Consider the following 18,304-nt stretch of genomic DNA (forward strand, 5'->3'; position numbering starts at 1 on the left):
ACTTTGGAATTTTGGGATGGAGAAAACTCCCAGAATTCTTAGCAGGAGAAGGTGATGATTTGCACAGTGGGATAGCTACCCACAGTGCACTGCTCTCTCTGTCGGTGCTAGAACACCAACTGTGGACGCACTCTGCTGAGCCTGTGCATGTTCATACAAGGAGCATTGTATGAACATGCACAGGCGATGTAATTATAGCAGTTTATGATAATCGATGTAACTTAAGTCGACTTAACTCTGTGGTGTAGACATGGCCTCTCCTAAAAACAATACAATAGTGGAGGACAGCTACCAACAAATACAACTTTAGAGGAACAAGAATAACATTTTACTTGAAGAATACATGCAAGCCAATATTGCATGAAACCATTGTGTCTAGCAATTTCATGCTAGAATTCAATTTGCACATTGTGTGCCAATGAGACATATTAAGAAATGAAAATTTGGTCCCTAGTAAATTGCAGTTTGCATCACACAACATAAATAAATAGTAAAATGCAATTTGATGGAGAATATATTATAAGAAGTGATGGTTGACCTGAAAAAAGCACTGGATCAGGTGAGAATTCAAATGTTCAGCTGTCAGCTTATCAGATCTAGAGCTGGATGAATAATACAGAAAACTTTGTACATTTTTTTTATAGGATCTTTACATTTTTGAAAAATACCAACTCTATAAGTTGGCTGAAAAACAGCAAATATTTTTGCCAAAAAAATCATCAAAAATTTGAAAATTTTAAACCAGCTCTGTCTGATTCCTTTTGCTGTCTAGAAAGCAGGCTGAAAGGACGTAGCACTTCTCACGGCCACTCAGGTTACAAGTAGCTCAAGAATAGCACCTGTTTTTAGTGTGTCTGCTTTGGAATGAAACCAAAAGGTGAAGAGCTGTGCAAAAGTAGGAATAAAAACACCCAGCAGATCAAGTTAATTCACATTTTAATCTGAATTAGTTTACCCATCCCAGTTCTCTTGCAGTCAAGGCTCTACACATATCATAATAAATACCAGAGGAAAAACATTGCTTATTAGGGATCATAGAATCATAGGGTTAGAAGGGACCACAAGGGCCATCTAGTCTAACCCCCTACCACGATGCAGGATGTTGTGTCTAAAAGGATGTGCCGTAGTTTGAGCTCCCTTGAATACTGTGAGTTTGGAAGCATCACTCAATCTCTAATGCTTATAGGTAAGCTGTCTGCTTACAAAAGATGGTGGAAGAATACAGAGCGGACAAAGAGAGAGAAGAAAAATCAGCTGGCCGGGTGGAAGGGACAGAATGAAAATAACTATTTGTATCGAGAAAATAGAAAATGGCTACCTGAGGAGTCCATGCAGTCTTCAACACTAGAGGCTGTGAATTTCTGGCCAAGAATAAGATTGTAGTCTTCCAAAAAATTTAGTGTTCCAAGAGGGGATGCAATAGGAGCTTTATCTGGAATACCAATGATGAATTGATTAGTTACAAAGTCGGTGTCAGACTATTTTGAGGTAAAACACTATCCTAGGGCTAGGTTTACTCTTTCTTGATAGGCCAGGTGCAGAAATGCCAAAATATTTAGCTTATTACTGCCTAGTGGGGATTCAGCCGAATAAGGAGAGGTGAATAAGTGCTGAGGAGCTGACCTGGCTGGTTGCAAGCTCCCAGTGGAGTGGAGATTGTAGATTCAATACCCATGAATGGGTTTTCCACACCTGGAAGATCTTGGCCAGAATCTTTGCCAGCAATTTGTCCCGTGATCTTTTATCCAGAAAACAACAAAAGGCTTTAATAATAATTATTCAGTTCGGCTAAACATTCTGCAACCTGTACTCTCAGTGCCTAGCACCAGAGTTCATTTGGAATGAATGACACGGATTCAGATGCTATTTAATGCGTATAAGGGTGGTAGGAGATAGATAGCCTTTATATTATTTTTCAAGGACCACAGAGCCCCCCCTCTCTGTGCAGAAAGCTTCTAATGACTTCCAGTGGACTTGGGAGTTTGAATCCCTAGCAGATACAGCACCAAGCCCTACATTTCTTTTATCATGTTAATTTTTCAAAACTACCTACTTACAACATGGAATACAACTAGTTACAACAAGGTCCAGATACTGTGGAGATTGATGCAATAGAAATATAGAGAGAGAGATCAAGACACTTGTTTATGAAGGTACCTAGCACGTTATTTATGATCTATAAATAATGATTAAATAAATTCTGTCATTATGAAATTATCTCCTAATCTTGTTACCAAACCACCACTAAATCTAAAACAAGATATAGTATGACATGCTAACCTTGGTGTTTAGCGTTCACCCAGCTCAGTAAGTAGTTGCTGGTTTGCTGAAGCAGAACGTTATTGTCTCCTTCATATGTGCAGTTTGGGTCATTGTCATTTCGAATATCACCTAGACGATTCACTTTTAAAAGAAAAGTCACAAATTTTAATTCGTAATGTAACTCAATCATTATAGAAACATGGGTCAAAAGAACTTGGAAACAATTATTCTGTGATTAAAAAAAAATAAGAAATTGGAATCAGTTTCCAATACAATATCATTATTCTTATCAACAGATGTCGCTGAAAAGTTACCCTTTGTTTACAAACCTAAATACATGGGAGCAAATTTTCAGAAGCATGACATCCATTTTATGAGGGCAATCTGCATGTGCAAAATCTGCATCTGTATTTCTCCTCCTTTATATGAATTGCAAGGGCAGTCTGGATAGTTGTAACTGCCTGATGGCCAGTGCAAATACTCCACTTCGCACCTGAAATTCATTTTGTGGGTGCAGATTTTGCATCTGCAAATTGGATGTGTGTGACACTGTACCTCAAAGTAGCACCCTGGAACCCCCATCTTCACCACTGGGATATGATTATGATATGTTCTGTACAAAGAATGCCTTGTGAGCTATCATTTAAAAAGTTTTGATCTGTTGAACATTAACATCCTGTTGAATTGTATGTGCTGTCATTATATGTGACGTTATGAAGTACTGCTCTGTATGTGTTACTGAAATATGTTGTGAAGTGGGGAATGCCCACAGCTAGCCTTTCAGTAGCAACAAAGGAGCAACTATCACTGGCCAGATAGGCGTTGATGGCCCATCAAGAAGAATCCACTCTTCCAGAGGCTTCTTGGAGAGGGCACGTATGCAGTGAGGGCTACCTAACCCCCACCTCACAGCAAGTATCTTTCTAGCAGCTGGAAGCAAGTATAAAAGAGGAACAGTGACATCATCACTTGGCCTCTCTCCTCCCCCATCTCAACACCTGGGAGAGCATCTGGAAGACAAAGAGTTTGAACCGGGGAGATTGGTCCCAGGCTGGGAAGGGAATCTAGCCTGTGTATTAAGGACTGTGAGCTGCCTGTAACACCTGTTAGGGTGAGAAGAGCTTTTTGATTCAGATCTTGCTTAGGCCATGTCTACACTTACAAACTTACAGTGGCACAGCGGTACTGGTATAGCTGTGTGGCTGAAAGAGCACTTGTGTAGCTGCGTTATGCTGACAAGAGAGAGCTCTCCCGTCGACATAATAAAACCAGTTCAATGAGTGGTGGCAGCTACTTTGGCAGGAGAGGGTCTCCTGGTGACACAGCGCTGTGCGCATGAGCACTTATGCCAGCAACACGTATGTCGCTCAAGGGGATATTTTTTTCACACCCCTGAGCGACAAAAGTTTTGCCAACATAAATGCTAGTATAGACATGGCCATAGTCTGTTAAAGTTAGAATTTAGACTGCGTTTCTATTTTTATTTCCTATGTAACCAACTTCGATCTCTGTCTGCTACTTATAATCGTTTAAAATTTATCATTCTGTAGTTAATAAAACTGTTTTATATTTTATTTAAAACTGTGTGGTTTTGATTAAAGTGCCTGGGAAATCTCAGCAATGGTTTAAAAGGACTGTTGCATGTCCCTTTGTTGGAGTGACAAACTAATTAATGAGCCTGCACTATCCAACGGAGTTTTGAGCAGATTGCTGGGGTGCAAGGCTGGGGTGATTGCTGGGTGTGAGTCTCCACACGCTGATGGCTGAGTGATAATAGCACCTGGCGGGGATGGCGGTTTGTCACTGGCATAGCATTGTGAGAGACCGCCCAGGCTGGAGGGTTAAGGGGGCATAGCGGTCCGACAGCTCCAGGTTGTACCCTGGGGACACCATCACAATATGTAAAAAGGAAGATGGGGCCAAAGCTCTTTTGAAAACTTTCTGCCACTGATACATACCCCTGTACTCAACAAAAAACTGTGACAGAAATGTGTGCAAACAATCTTTGACTGTATCTATTCAGGAATGTGTAACTTACTGGCCAGGTAACCATGTCCTCCACAAGCTTCTCGACATTCCTGTGCCGCTTGCTGGGCAGTCCAGGAGGCCAGTGGTTTACCACCAGTAGACAAGGCATGAATCTCACGTCCAATTTCAGCCTTTGTAAAAAAAATAAGCTCATGGTAAATAATGTTTTTTAAACAAAACAAGTTCAAGAGTACACCCAAAAAGCTAAGGGTGAAATTCATCCATGCGACTGCCACAGTCTTGACCAAGACCAGGGATTGAATCAAATACTAAAAACATGAATATCTCTTGAACAAAAGAGAGCCAGGCTCTCTAGCTGTGAGCTGTATACAGACCCACATCCTCTATGGACTGGTCACAAAAGGAGACACACTAACTGGGGTGCAAGGCCTACACCATTTAACTTGGCCTGCACAAAGCCTGAGGGTTTAAGTGAGAATGAAATGATAAACAGTCACTGTGCAGACCTTGACACAGGGGTGAATTCCACCTTAAGTTATTACAAAAATAATTCTATTTACAAAAAGACTATAAAAAACTATATAGTGCACTTATGCTGGTCAGAGTCAGGTCCTGTAAAGTGCAGAGAGATCAAAATATTTCCTTGACAGAGATTGCCAAGAAATTCATTGTACTGCTCATTTAACCCACATTTCATAAATGTTAATATTTTACGTTAAATTATTTTCAAATGTATTAACTTGAACTGCAAACTTGAGCCTGACTCTGAAAAGATATTGTTCTGGCTTATTACAGAAACTCTCTGACATGTATCTCATGCAGTGTCAATTTCAGTTGACCAAAACTGAATCTTCATTAAGGGAATGCAGAGAGGCAAGGGGGATGAGGTAATATCTTTTATTGGACCAACTTCTGTTGGTGAAAGAGACAAGCTTTTGATCTTACACAGAGCTCTTCTTCAGGTCTGGAGAAGGTATTCTATGTGTCACAACTAAATACAAGGTGGAATAGATTATTTAGTATAAGTAGTGCATATTGCAAGAGCCCATTGAAGGTGCAGTGACCAGTAACTACTTAGGCCTCTATTCAAGAAGAAATATCTCTGTTTAGGAAAGAACTCGAACGTATGCTTAAATCCCACTGAAGTCATCAGAACATAAACCCATGATCAAAGTTACCTGCTTTCCTGGCCTTTAACACTAATGTTTCTCACCACTCGTCCCCTCATTTCTGAGCCACTTGTGTATACAGGTCCTTGGTTTAACAATTGGAAGTTTACTGCATTGAAAACCCGAGTTGCAATTAAAAGGATATGTATAAACATTTCACCTGTCTTGGACTCTTATCCTTCATCAGAAGACCTATGTGAAATTCTATGAAGTTCATGAACAAAGACTTGGAGAAATGGTCTAAGGCATATGTAGCTGCCAGAAAGGGAAGCAGGCGCCATTGCTGGAATGAAAATTAAATCTGTGTGAGGGAAGGTTGATATATACATATTATTAGGGGCTTTTCCAAGGATACTCAGAACCCCTGTGGTATATTTTTTCAGTTTCTAGAAAACTACCATATTTCAACTTCAATCTTCTAATTATTAAGCATCTGCCCCGCACCCGAAATACCCTATCCAAATACAGACTATATTGTTTGTGGTTATGTTCAATTAGTAATTAGAGGTGGATGGGAAACAATTTTCCTGTCTCACAAAAATTTGAGATTTCAAAAAAAAATTCCCATCCCAAATGAGGACAAATCAACTTTTCATAAACCAAAAATCCCCTCCCCCAAAAAAGAAGAATTTGGGTCAACTGAAACATTTCAATAATTTTGAAATGTTTTGATTCTGTTTTTGTTTTTTTCCTACCACAAGTAGTTTAAATTTCAAAATGAAAAGTCATTTTGTACCAGAAGGTGGAGTTTTTCATTTCAAAAATAATTTTGACAATTTAAAAACTTCTTTGGATTGAGAAATTTGTTGAAATCAACCCTTTCCAGTGAACAGTTATGGTTTTGACAAATTGGCATTTTTTAATGAAAAATGTTTCATTGAAAAATTCCCAACCAGCTATTTTTGTAATGGCTCTTTAAATCAGTAAAGGAAATAAACCTTCTTCACAGGAATGCTCATGGTGAAACCATCCAAGTTCGTGGTTCCTATTAATTTTTGATAAACATCAGATTAAACCAGCACATTGGTTCAATGAAATTCTTTGGGGGCAGAGATCATCTTTTTATCCTGTGTTTGTACAGCTTCTGACTTGGGCTACAGCAGTACAAATAATTATTTCTATATTTTCAAAGGTTAATAAAGAGAAAAGGCTAAAGTAATGCACACAAACATGATAACAAACAATTGGTGCATTGACAAAACCAATGGTAAGGTGGAGGGTATTCTTCTTATTGTTTTCTTTAATACCCACAATGTTGTAGGCAATGTTTACACACAAACACCCTACCCCTAAGAGCTTTCAATTGATGATGACAAGCCAAATCAAAAGGTGAGAAAGAGAAATATAATCAAAAGAGGTACAGTTGTTATATAAGTTATGCACTTCTTGGTTTGTTAAATAATTTACTCCTCAATGGTATCTGACTGCCCCTAATTTATCTATGATTAGTTTGCCTGTTTCTTGACGGCCTCAAGGAAGAAGTGGGTCTTGAGGATAATACAGAGTACAGCCCTTATGGGTCAGTTGAAGGAAGGTGCTCCATGGATAGGGAACAGCATGGAAGTAGGTGCAACACTGGTTGTGGGAGATGTGGAAAAGAGGGTAGTCAGGGCGAGCATCACCAAGGGACTATGGAAGAAACAAAATGTGAGACAAAAGCAAATAAATAGAGAGGGGCAGAGCTGTGAGGACCTTGAAGGTCAGGATAAGAAATCTTGAATTTGATGCAGTGGAGAAGTAAAAGTCAGGAGAAGGATTCAGCAGATGGGGTTACATGTTCAGAACAAGAGATGAGGAAGATGATCTTAGCAGCTGCATTTGGAATAGACTGGAAGATGACGTCAATGTAGGGCAGACCAACCCAAAAGAAAGCATGATGAAAGTTGATATGAAGCCAGAGCTTCTGAAAAGTAACAAGTTCCCTCCCACCAATGTCAGAAAAGTGCTTCTAAGAGCTCAATAATATATTTGGGTTTCAGTATTCCAGGGTCTGATTCTTATTTACACAAAGCCAATTTACACCTCTCTGGCAGTGAGAGGTGGGTGCTTTAAGGCCTCTTTACATTGCCAGATTGATGTAAAGGGGCCTAAGGGCTTGTCTACACTTACAGTGCTACAACAGCTAGTGCTTAGTGAAGATTCAACCTATGCTGACGGGAGAGATTCTCCAGTTGGCCTAGGTACTCCATCTCCCCGAGCGGCAGTAGCTATCTTTGTGGGAGAAGCCCTCCCAATGACATAGTGCTGTCTACAGTGGGCGTTACGTCAGTATAACTATGTGGTCAGGGGTGTGGCTAGAGAAGTTGGTAGTATAAACCAAGTCTTATTGAGAATCAAGCCTTCAGAACTCTATAGGGCCAGACATTCAGCTAGTGTAAACTAGTGTAACTTCATTGCTTTCAATGCAGCTATGCTGATTTACATAAGCTGAGGATCTGGCTTTATATTTGAATACATTCCCTAGATTTGAATGAAATGCCGTATTGTAGATTTAGTTAGTACCTGCATTTGGTATTCCAAGACTGGTATTTCTTCTTCATCTGTTGGTCCAAACTGACGGCGTGTGGCTGAGAAGCGAATGGCTATTGATAAGGCAAGCTTTAAATTAACCACAGACATGCCTATGATCATAACTCTACCACTGGACAAAGCCCCAAGAGATGCGCCAAAACGCTGCTTGAGATCCTGAGGGAATAAAAGACACGCTAAATGGGCAGGTTCAGCCATTCCATAGCTTCATAATTGCACTGACTGCAACATCAGAATCCTCGTAGTTATGCCAAATGCTATACTTTCAAAGGCTCACTCAAGGAGTTAGCATCCATTGACTTTAATGGCCAATGCACTGCTAAAACCCCATTCAGCTCTGAAAATAGAAGGGAGCAGTTAATAGGTTTGAAAAAAAAATAAAAACAATTCCTTCATAGCATATTTGATAGACTGGATTCATTGCACATACAGTTCATTGCATACCTTAAATGAGCTGACGTATACCCCCTCAGCTGTGACATCTCCAGTTCTGTTCAAAACGTTTTCTTTAGGTATCTTGACATTGTGAAACATAGCAAACCTGTTCAAGTAAATAACTATATTAATAATAAAATAGGAAGATGCTTCACAACATAGCTTGGGTATATGCCCCAACAGATGGCCATGATGCATTAACGGCTGGCTGCATGAAGATTTCATGCACAACAGTGAACTGAAAACAATATCACACCACCGGTATCTTTAGAGTCAGATTCAGCCACAGAGAGGAGGATGCCTGCGAGAATACAGGTCTCCACATAAAAAAGTTCTATGAAACGCAAGCTGGGTACGTTTTCTGTTACTCTTTTTATTTCTTATGTTAAATTTGTTTTGGTTTTTCGAAATAAGTATGACACCTCCAGGAAAGACGCTCACTGACTGCACCTATATTTTCTTTCTGCTGAGTTATCTGACCAGCTAACATTTAAAATATCATGTCCTGTGATTATCTTTAAAAGAAAAAGATTTTGCAGAAAGAAGAGCAATGAGAGGAAGGACTGTCTTCTGGTTAAGACACTAGACATGGACTTATGCACGCTATTTCACTCTGTGTCTCTATATACAAATGGGGACAATGAAACCTTTGTCTATTTTGAGTCAGATTCTTACACTCATATTCAGGTCAAATCATGTGTTACTCCACAAATAATACCATTGAACTGAATGCCTCATTCGTGATGTAAAATACTGCTCAATATAAATAAGGAAATCAGAATCTGGTTCTGAGTTTGTAAATTCTTTGGGGCAGCGACTGTCTATTACTATGTGTTTGTACAATCCCTAGCACAACAGGGCCCTGAATTTGATCAAATATCTATCATCAACAAGAACAATATAGAATCAACACAGTGAAAGGGAACTGGAAAAAGGCATTATTGTACAGGAGCTCCAGCTATGATTTTTGCTCGCTGATACGATGTAGCATCTTAAAAAGAAATTAATATTGATAGAAGCTGCATAAACAGAACACATCTTTTTCAGAAAATCATGTACTAGTCATTTTCAGTCAATTAGACAATAAGGGCTGGCACAGTATCATAACAGCAGCTCCATTTCTGAATATCTCAGCATCTAATATTGCTTGAAAATCTGTATTAATAATCAAAGCAAATTCCTCATACTTGCCAATACAGGCAAATATATTTAATAGCACGTGAGAGAGCCAGGTCTTTTACATCAATAAATTATATAAGCTTTACAATGCTACATGTACTTTAAAAATATGAGTAATTTCCAAAGAAACATATCTGCATATTGTATTTATTCTGCCTCAGAGATACAGGGCATTTTTTGACTGAGCAATATATACTGATACAAATGGTTGAAATGTGCAGACTAACTGAGCATCAGATTCTTGAATCCTTACTCTGCATATAGACCCACTGATTTTGGTGGGACTACTTACAGAGTAAGGTACTACATGGTGAGAGTGAGGGTGGTGGAGTCAAGTACAATATTTACAGAAATCCATCTTGGACAATGGTTTTGGATCCTCTACAAAAAATGTGGGTTTTTTTAAAGATAAAAGATCTTTTGGTTTATATGCAACCCTCTACTTTCCCCTGAAATAAACCCATCAAAGCTAAAATAAATCCCCAACAGCCTGTCCCCGCCTAATATTTGATAGTGACAAAATGTACAGGCTAGGTACAACTACAGCATGCCTGTGATACTAGGGTCTCCTCTTGTGAACACTTACTGGGGGGATGTAATGCTTATTACTACTGGGAGCTGTCCTACTGAAGTGAATGACAATACCCCCAGTAGTAATTTCGGTGGAGAAGACTGTAACCTACCTCATGGACCCACACAGGTTCTTAATACCCCTTACGTCCCTATATGAGCTACCTGCATTCCTTGTGCGAGCACAAGAGGGAGGGCAAGTCCTAGAGGCCAACAGCTAGTTTCCACCCACAGAGGTGAGCAGGGACTTGGCAAAACATAAGTGAAACCATCTGAGATAGCTGAGCCAATGTCAGGGATGGACTCATCCAGTCCAGCTACTCTCTCTCTCTAAAAAAAAATGGGGGACAGGGTGAGCAAAAGACCTATCACAGTCATGGCTGTTGATTCTAGAAGGAAGCTCCACCCCTGCTTAAGAGTTGCTTCTGACATCATTACCTGTGGAGAGGTAGGAGCAGGCCTAGAGGCAGCAGTTGCTACCTGGAGAGAGATGCCTCAGGCAGCAAGTGATTTAAAAAGTGATGGTCAATAAACTAGTATCTCAAACCATGCTTTGAAGCCAAGGACAATTCCATTGCTTGCATCACTTCTCCATTCATAAATCTGATATACTCTGCTAAATTTCACTACTAGGGAACTTTCTATTAGTTCAATCTTAATTGGAAGTCTGATATGCATTCAGTCACATGACCCTTTTAAAATCCAGCCTCAATATTAAAAGTTAAGTAAACAGAACCAATCTGATTTGTGTAAAATTAGCATATGGGTACAATTCTGCAAATACCTATGCATGCTAATAACTTTACTTATGTGAGTAGCTCTGTTTATTTCAGTATGACTATACACTTGTATAAAGCTACTCATGTGAATATTCTGAGCTTTTAATACTCAATTTCAAGTCCAGCGACTCTCTTTTATAACACCATACTGAAGATGTATAGCTATTTATATGAGAATATAAATTACCCAAATATTCTCACCTACTAATTCTAAGAAGCAAAAAAAGAATTAACAAAGTAAGTTGCGTGTTGTTGTAGTGAGTGCTCTTAACGGACCAGCTATAAAAACAAAATGCCAGACATACAGAGTATTGTTTGATTATCTCTATACTGCATAAAAGATTATCCAGAATGACCTTGATGGAAAAAAATCCATACTATCACATTTCTTATAACTAGTGAACTAGAAAATTAAATTACATTCGCTTAACAGTAACTGATCTTCTTGGTATTACACTTTATGGGTTACATATTTACTGCTTTTTCCTCAGCTAATATCTAAATAAATCCATATAGCAAATGGTAAAACCTTTAAAAAGCTTGAATAAGTGGGCAGAAAGATAAATTACAAATCCACTGACAACTACCGTGAGTGAAGAAGTGAGATTTATTGTTTATGAAGACTAATGATGAAAATAAAAGCAGACGCATCTAGGACTCTGGATTTGGATGGGCTTATGAAACTACAGCCAGTTCTCCAAGAACTTTTATGCTTTTAAAATCTTATTTTTTTATAGTTAACCATACAAACCAATTGGAAGGTGATGTTGGAACATATAAAAATAAATAAGATTTCATAAAGTTATAGATCACATTTTGAATGGCTATTCTTTCAGAAAACATAATAAACAGACACAGATCATATCTGTCAACAAGTTTAGGGGAAAATCCATTTAAATGAACGGAAGAGCACACAAGAACCTACGCAATGGGCAAGGTACATGTAGTGGTGACATTGGAATCCACCTTTCCTGTGGCCTCCATTGCAGAGCAGTTAGTGTGATCAGGGCTCGACTCATTTTGTGTTCTGACAGATGGCTCTTATCTGTAAATATACATTGTTGGGATAATTCCATCGGGGTTTGCCTCCGGTTGTGTGTTCTTCGTCATGGATAAGTTGACAAGTTCACAGATTTTAAGACCAGAAGGGACCACTAGATCGAGTCTGACCTCCTGTATAACACAACAGGCCATCAAATTTTACCCCATTAACTGCCGTAGTGAGCCCAACTTGTGTTTGGCTAATGAAGATCTTCCATAAAGGCATCCCATCTTGATTTAGACTTCCACCCACACTATTAAAAAATTGTGCCTTACTTCTTGTGTTAAACATTGGACTGCATCCCAACAAAATAATGAATGTACTGCTCTCCAAACTTATTTCACCCATCACCATTCAGCAGCCATTATCGTTGCATTCTTGCATGCACAACCCCACTTGAGAAGGGCAGTCACATCCCCACAATAGCCTCTATGTCAGGGATCTAGGGTTGACAGTGTCCCAGTGCTGCTGCATTGCTAATCAGTGTCCCACATACAATATTTTACAAATAATATACACAGGAAATGTTATAAATCTAGTACTCTGAAGTTTTCCACCATTCACCTGCATTCATCACTGATGCATAACGGGGCTACACGTATTTGCCTGGATCAGTTAGGCAGGGTGAAGTCACAATCCCACAGCAGCCTCTCTGTCAGGTCTGTGGCCAGTGGTGCGGAGAACATTTCAAGCAAAATTAATCTCTCTTCCCTTAAATCATGCTACAATCATTAATCTGGAGCTCAGTAACATGGATAAAAGTGAGCAGCTGGAAAAGCAGCACGCTCCCTTTGCCAGTACTAAAGTAATGAGCTGTTACCTGCAGTGCAGATGGCAAGACTGTGCTTTTGGGGAATTTCAAACCCACTCAGATCTCTTTTGATGGTCAACTTCTGTTTTTGACTATCTTGAGAATGTTGAAGTGGCAATTCCTTTAATCCTCCTAGCCAGATGTAGCCGGCATGGGGATGGGATTGGAAGATTGGGGATCAGTGATGGTTACAGGGCACAATGATGGTTACAGGGCACAATGATCAAGTAACGTTAGAGGCAGAGTAGACCAAGGGCAGAACGGGGGGCATAGAGGGATGGTGAAAGCCTGCAGAAGACAGAAAGACCAGTCACACATTTTAGAATCTGGAAGCTCACAAAGGGATGAGGCTGAAGAGAAGGAAGGGTGCCGGGAAGCTGGGGAAAAGTTTTTAAAGCAGCATTTTAGGCCATATTGCCACAGTCAAAAGTAGAAGCTTGCATCTCTAACAGTAACACACAGTAGCTAAGTTAATACACCCACCTCATTTTATAGTAGCTATAACTGTGCCAGGCACTTCATGGAAGAGACAGAAAGACACAGACCCCCACCTCACTGTGCTTACATTAAGGCCCAATCCTGCAATGAACTCTGTGTGGGTGGACCCTTGCGTCTGCAGAGAGCCACATTGGTTCTGGTGAGACTCTGTGCGGAAAGAGGCTGTGGGGAGCTTACTGCCGGGCTGGGGGCTTAATTTTAGATGTTCCAAAATGAGCGGGAGCGACAAATTGCAGAGAGGGGATGGACAAGGACAAGGGCTACGATCACAGCTTAGGCTGTGCACTCCAGGAGGTTCTGTTTAAGATTTTTGTTATTTTTTAAGTATAAAATAAGAATTGAGAGAGAAGATGGAGAACATTAATAATTCACATTGCACAGCAACTAGTTAGACTTAAATGGAGACTTTAAAATATACAGGGCACGTGCTGTGTGTGATTCAGGGTTACTAGGAGAACGGCAGCTTTGGCACTGCCTGACTTGGGTGTGTTCAAATTTGTAAAACTTCATGTAGACTGTTTTTAATTTGTTTAACATGTTAATATATTTCAATCTGTTTGCTTTACTATTGTTATTACTGTGAGCAGCCAGTCAGAGTCAGTGCAAACTCATGTTGTTTCACAAGACATCAGAGATTTCGTTTCTGAGCTTTTTGGGGTGGGGCCTGTCTTTTTGGTCTGTGTTTGTGCAGTGCCTAGCATAGTAGGGTCTTGGTCCATGACTGGGGCTCCCAGGTGCTACTGCAATGCAACTAATAAATAAATAATAATGTATTTAAAAGGGGCCTACGAAGGACGTGAGCTTGCGTGACAGCTGCCATCTTGGCCGACACACTGGGGGTTGAATGAGCGACTTCCAAAACTAAAAGCATGAGCTACTACAACTTAAATGGAAGAGCAAAGTCTTCCTAGCGGGGGGTATAACAGATTCACAGAGGGGAGCTGTAATATACATTCACCAGGCAAAAAAGCAAGAAATGGTGACCTACCCTCCTTTGATAAAAGAAAAGGAGGACTTGTGGCACCTTAGAGACTAACACGTTTATTTGAGCATAAGCTTTCGTGAGCTACAGCTCACTTCATCGGATGCTGTCAAGTGAGCTGTAACTCACGAAAGCTTATGCTCAAATAAATGTGTTAGTCTCTAAGGTGCCACAAGTACTCCTTTTCTTTTTGCGAATACAGACTAACACGGCTGCTACTCTGAAACCTCCTTTGATAGTTTTTTTTTTTTTTATATTGGGGAGTATCAGGAACATTGTGTCTGCCCTGCCACGATTTTTCTAGAGAACCTCCAGAATATCTCAGAGCATGTCATATATGGTGAGAGCTCACACCTCAGTGAAGTGGATGTTGACTCATTAACACACTGTATTTTTCCAAAGTTTTAGTCTGTCATTGAAATGAAATATGTGTTAATAAACCCCTCCTCCCAAAAAAACCCAACCAAACCCATATGTTTCGGAAAGGGTACTAAACACAGTTTGCCCTTGCTTATAGCTGAACCTGCACTGGATTCAGTCGCAATCATTTGCTGACATACATTTTCAGGAATCGGCAATTTTGCTACTGTAGAAAAAGCCATAGAGCCTTCCAGGCAGACAAAATCTCAATTTCTAAGATGAAAAACCAGCAGAAAAAAAAAGAAATACACGCTGTCCTACTACCCCCACCCCCAAATGCTCTCCTCCCAAACCCCTCCTTTTACACCTTTCTTATATATTACAGAGAAGCAAAAAAAGGTCACAAGCTATGACAATTGGGGAATCTGTCTGTACAATTTATGAATTCTGTTTATCTTGACCTAGCTGTAAACTCCATTTTGAAGCTGCAGCCTTTTGCCTTCTCTATGGTCTGTTTGCCTCCCTGTTGGGTTGAAATTCTAAAGGCTGGTGACAAAAGAACAACAAAAGGTAACTGACTTAAAATGTTTGCCCACTGAAATGTAATAGCTCTGACAGGCTCCCAACTGCAGAACAGACACTAGACTGGCTCCCAACTGCAGAATTAGTCTAGCAGGGGAGAGGTTGCCTTGGCCACAAAGTCACTTGGCAGAGGTTTTTGCTCAGATGGGAAAGTTGGCAAGAACATCTCCTGACAAAGAGGGTTAAGAATTATAGAGAGGAGTTGACCTATCTGAGGTGTTTGGCCATTTTGTCTCTGGTTATGGAAGAGAGAGAAACAACCCAGCATGTAGGGGTTGCATGAGGCAGGAGACCCCCAAGCACAGCATGAGCTAGCGAGGGGTTTAGGATGTTACATTCTATATGCTCTGAGCTCTCCTGTGATTTATACAGGTAAGTAAACAAGAAATAATGTGTCACACTTGTGAAACGTGTCTCTGTGTTAAATGCTTCACAATCAACACAGAGTTAAACTGTAACCCAGGAGCTGCACACCTTTGGGGTGGAGTTCTGAGAGAGGTGTGTGCAAGTATGGGAGAGTATGAAGGGTCACCATTGTGCCCACAGGTTAGGCTGCTGGACAGCAGGTTCCAGTTCTCAGAAGGGAATGCCAGACAGAAAGTCTGCAGCCCGACAGTGTACCTAGGGCCCCCAGGATGGTGGCAATTTCTGAACTCTGTTCAGACCCTGGCAGCTTAAAGCATTCAGGGACCCAGAAGTTTGGATTCTCCCCATAGCAGTCTGGTGGGTGACCAGAAAGGAGGCACCTGACTAGATCTTTATCACAAGCCCAGTTATTATTTTTTGAACGATCTCCATTTACAGAATGCAGCAAAGCAACACACACCCAGTGCTAGTAACAGGCGGATACTTTTATGCTACTCCAAACATTAAGGCATGACTGAGGCTCTGAAGCAGTTACACCCTCTGGTGGCTGCATTATGTTACTGAATGAGAAAGATGAATAACTTGGGAGGAAAGAATGTAAAGCCTGCAATGTGCAGAATGTGGTTTTTTTAAATACTACACAGTAATTTGTATGCACTAAATGTTGTGTAAATGGTAGACAAGAAAAGAGATTAAAAAATAGTCCTGATTTTTATTTTTTTTTAAATGGGTGCCTAAAGTTAGGCTCCTAGGGAGAGGTTTTCAAAAGCCATGTGCCCTTAGATCGTGAGGTGTTCATGTACTACAGGGATGGGGGGGGTCTATAAGAGTTTGTTAGACAGACAGACAGAGTAGTCCATTCAATGACTTTCAATGAGACTTCTGCTCCAAAAGCCCTTACGTGTTTTTGAAAACCCAACCCCTGATAAAAACATCAGGGTCTACATTACCAGGAAACCAAACCTCGGCCAAGCAACCCAATCGATTCGTAGTTTTCAAAACCAGAAGGGACCATTATGTATCTAGTCTGACCTCCTTAACACAGGCCATAGAATTTCACCCTGTAATTTCTGCAATTTCTCCTCATGCACCAGTCCTTAATAGGTACCTAAATATGAATGAGTATTTAGGAGCCTAAATTTAGGCACTTGTTTTTAAAAATCTTGGCATTAGCCCTTCTATTCCAGTAGCAAAACTCAAGAACAGAATGTAAAATTGCTTCATCGCTTTCCTTATGGGCCTGCTTCTGCTCTTGCTTCCAACAGTCTTACATCAGTGTAACTCCACTGAATTCCATGGAGGATTTACAGAAATGAGATCAGAATCAGGCCTTGTGTGTGCATTCTTATAGCTGGCAACATCTATTAAACATAGTAAAGTTTTAAGTAACTGCATATTAGGGGTGAAACTTGCCCCATTCTCATCTCCACACACAATGGAAACTACAGCATACAAGAACTTCTCTTAAGTAGTCTTTTGCTTTCTAAGGAGCATATTGTGGAATATAACTATTGACCTGAGTAGGAGGTGATGTACCACCCTAAGGGGAGTCAGGGAGGGTGTATGCCTCAGGGAGGACTCTCTCCTTATGAAGCCTGGTATGCGGGGACTGCACCATATGCACCCGCATCACTGAGAATACTACAGCCTGCCTGCTCTGCAAGCTGGTATAGGAAGGCCAGGTCACATCCTCCCCACTCCCTTTGGGGCCTCATGTGCTTCTGGGAAGCAGTTCATCCAGTCCCCTGACTACCCGGGCTGCATTTGTAACAGACCTTCGTGCTAGCTCTGCAAGATGTGTGTAGGCGGGCAGTGGGAAGGATCGGTTCTTGTGAACCCTCATCTCCGATCCCCAAACATCCAAATAAAGACAGTCATTACTGATGGTTAGGGTTAGGAATAAATTTACCCTTGTTGCTACCTGGGATGCACACTACAACCCCCGGCACCAGTGGGGCAGCTTAATCTCCTGGGGACGGTCAGCATTCACCTTCCTTTGTGGTTTCCACAACTGGAAAGCAATTTTAATTTTTGGCCGAAGCGCCATATTCCAGAGGCTGCTCCGCAGATGTACTGAATCTGCTACCCTGGCCATACCTATTCCCTCAGCTGGATTCTGTGTAGAACCAGCGGCTTCCAGGCCCTCTAGCAGACTTTGATGTGCTGGTGCCTTACTCTACTATGACCTCCATCCCAGCAGCTTTTCTGCCACTGTGGGTTATGCTGTCAGAAAATGAATGAAATGAAATGAATTTTCAGTTATTTTGTGTTTGAAGGATGTTGCTGCCTATCCAGGAGGAACTGAATTAGGGGAATATAAAGCAACCAGCTGGAAGAAGCCAGCCTGAATCTAATCACAGCCCCTGGGGAGAGGGCTGTGGGATCACCTCACCAGGGGAAAGGGTTTGGGCCTGAAGGGCCAACAGAAATGGTATAAAAACTTCATAAATCAGATGCTCCGGGAGGGGAATTGTATTTTATACCTCTGGACTGTGGGGTTTTTTTTGGAGAAGCCCTGAAAGAAGGAGAAATCGAGGCAGGGTGCCTCAGAGCCCCAAGGAGAAACTCGGGAGGCAGCCAACCCCATTACACTCTCCCATTTGTCTGTCTGTATCCACCTGTTGTCTCGTTTTATATTTAAGCTTTTTGGGGCAGGGACTGTCTCTTTGTTCTATGTTTGTACAGCACCTAGCACAATGGAGTCCTAGTCCATCAGTCTGGCTCCTAGAAACTGCCATAATATAAATAACT

The 18,304-nt window shown here is 40.8% G+C and overlaps 1 protein-coding gene across 9 annotated transcripts in view; it reads right to left on the reverse strand.

Moving 5' to 3' along the window:
• ACOX3 (acyl-CoA oxidase 3, pristanoyl) overlaps nucleotides 1-18,304 on the reverse strand; it is a 61,236-nt gene that overhangs the window by 16,677 nt on the left and 26,255 nt on the right. For 8 of the 9 annotated variants that reach the window (XR_005225234.2, XR_005225235.2, XM_037898143.2 and 5 more), the window contains 6 exons: nucleotides 8,394-8,490; nucleotides 7,923-8,105; nucleotides 5,581-5,703; nucleotides 4,301-4,421; nucleotides 2,281-2,403; nucleotides 1,319-1,432 (listed from right to left, as the gene is read on the reverse strand). Coding sequence is in view for 7 of the 9 variants with exons in the window: in XM_037898143.2 (XP_037754071.1) it covers nucleotides 1,319-1,432; nucleotides 2,281-2,403; nucleotides 4,301-4,421; nucleotides 5,581-5,703; nucleotides 7,923-8,105; nucleotides 8,394-8,490 (761 nt within the window). In the remaining 2 variants the exon portion in view is untranslated. The remainder of the gene's footprint in view (nucleotides 1-1,318; nucleotides 1,433-2,280; nucleotides 2,404-4,300; nucleotides 4,422-5,580; nucleotides 5,704-7,922; nucleotides 8,106-8,393; nucleotides 8,491-18,304) is intronic. The other variant, XM_037898145.1, reaches the window with a different exon arrangement.

Source organism: Chelonia mydas, chromosome 4, assembly GCF_015237465.2.
Source record: "Chelonia mydas isolate rCheMyd1 chromosome 4, rCheMyd1.pri.v2, whole genome shotgun sequence".
NCBI lineage: Eukaryota > Metazoa > Chordata > Testudines > Cheloniidae > Chelonia > Chelonia mydas.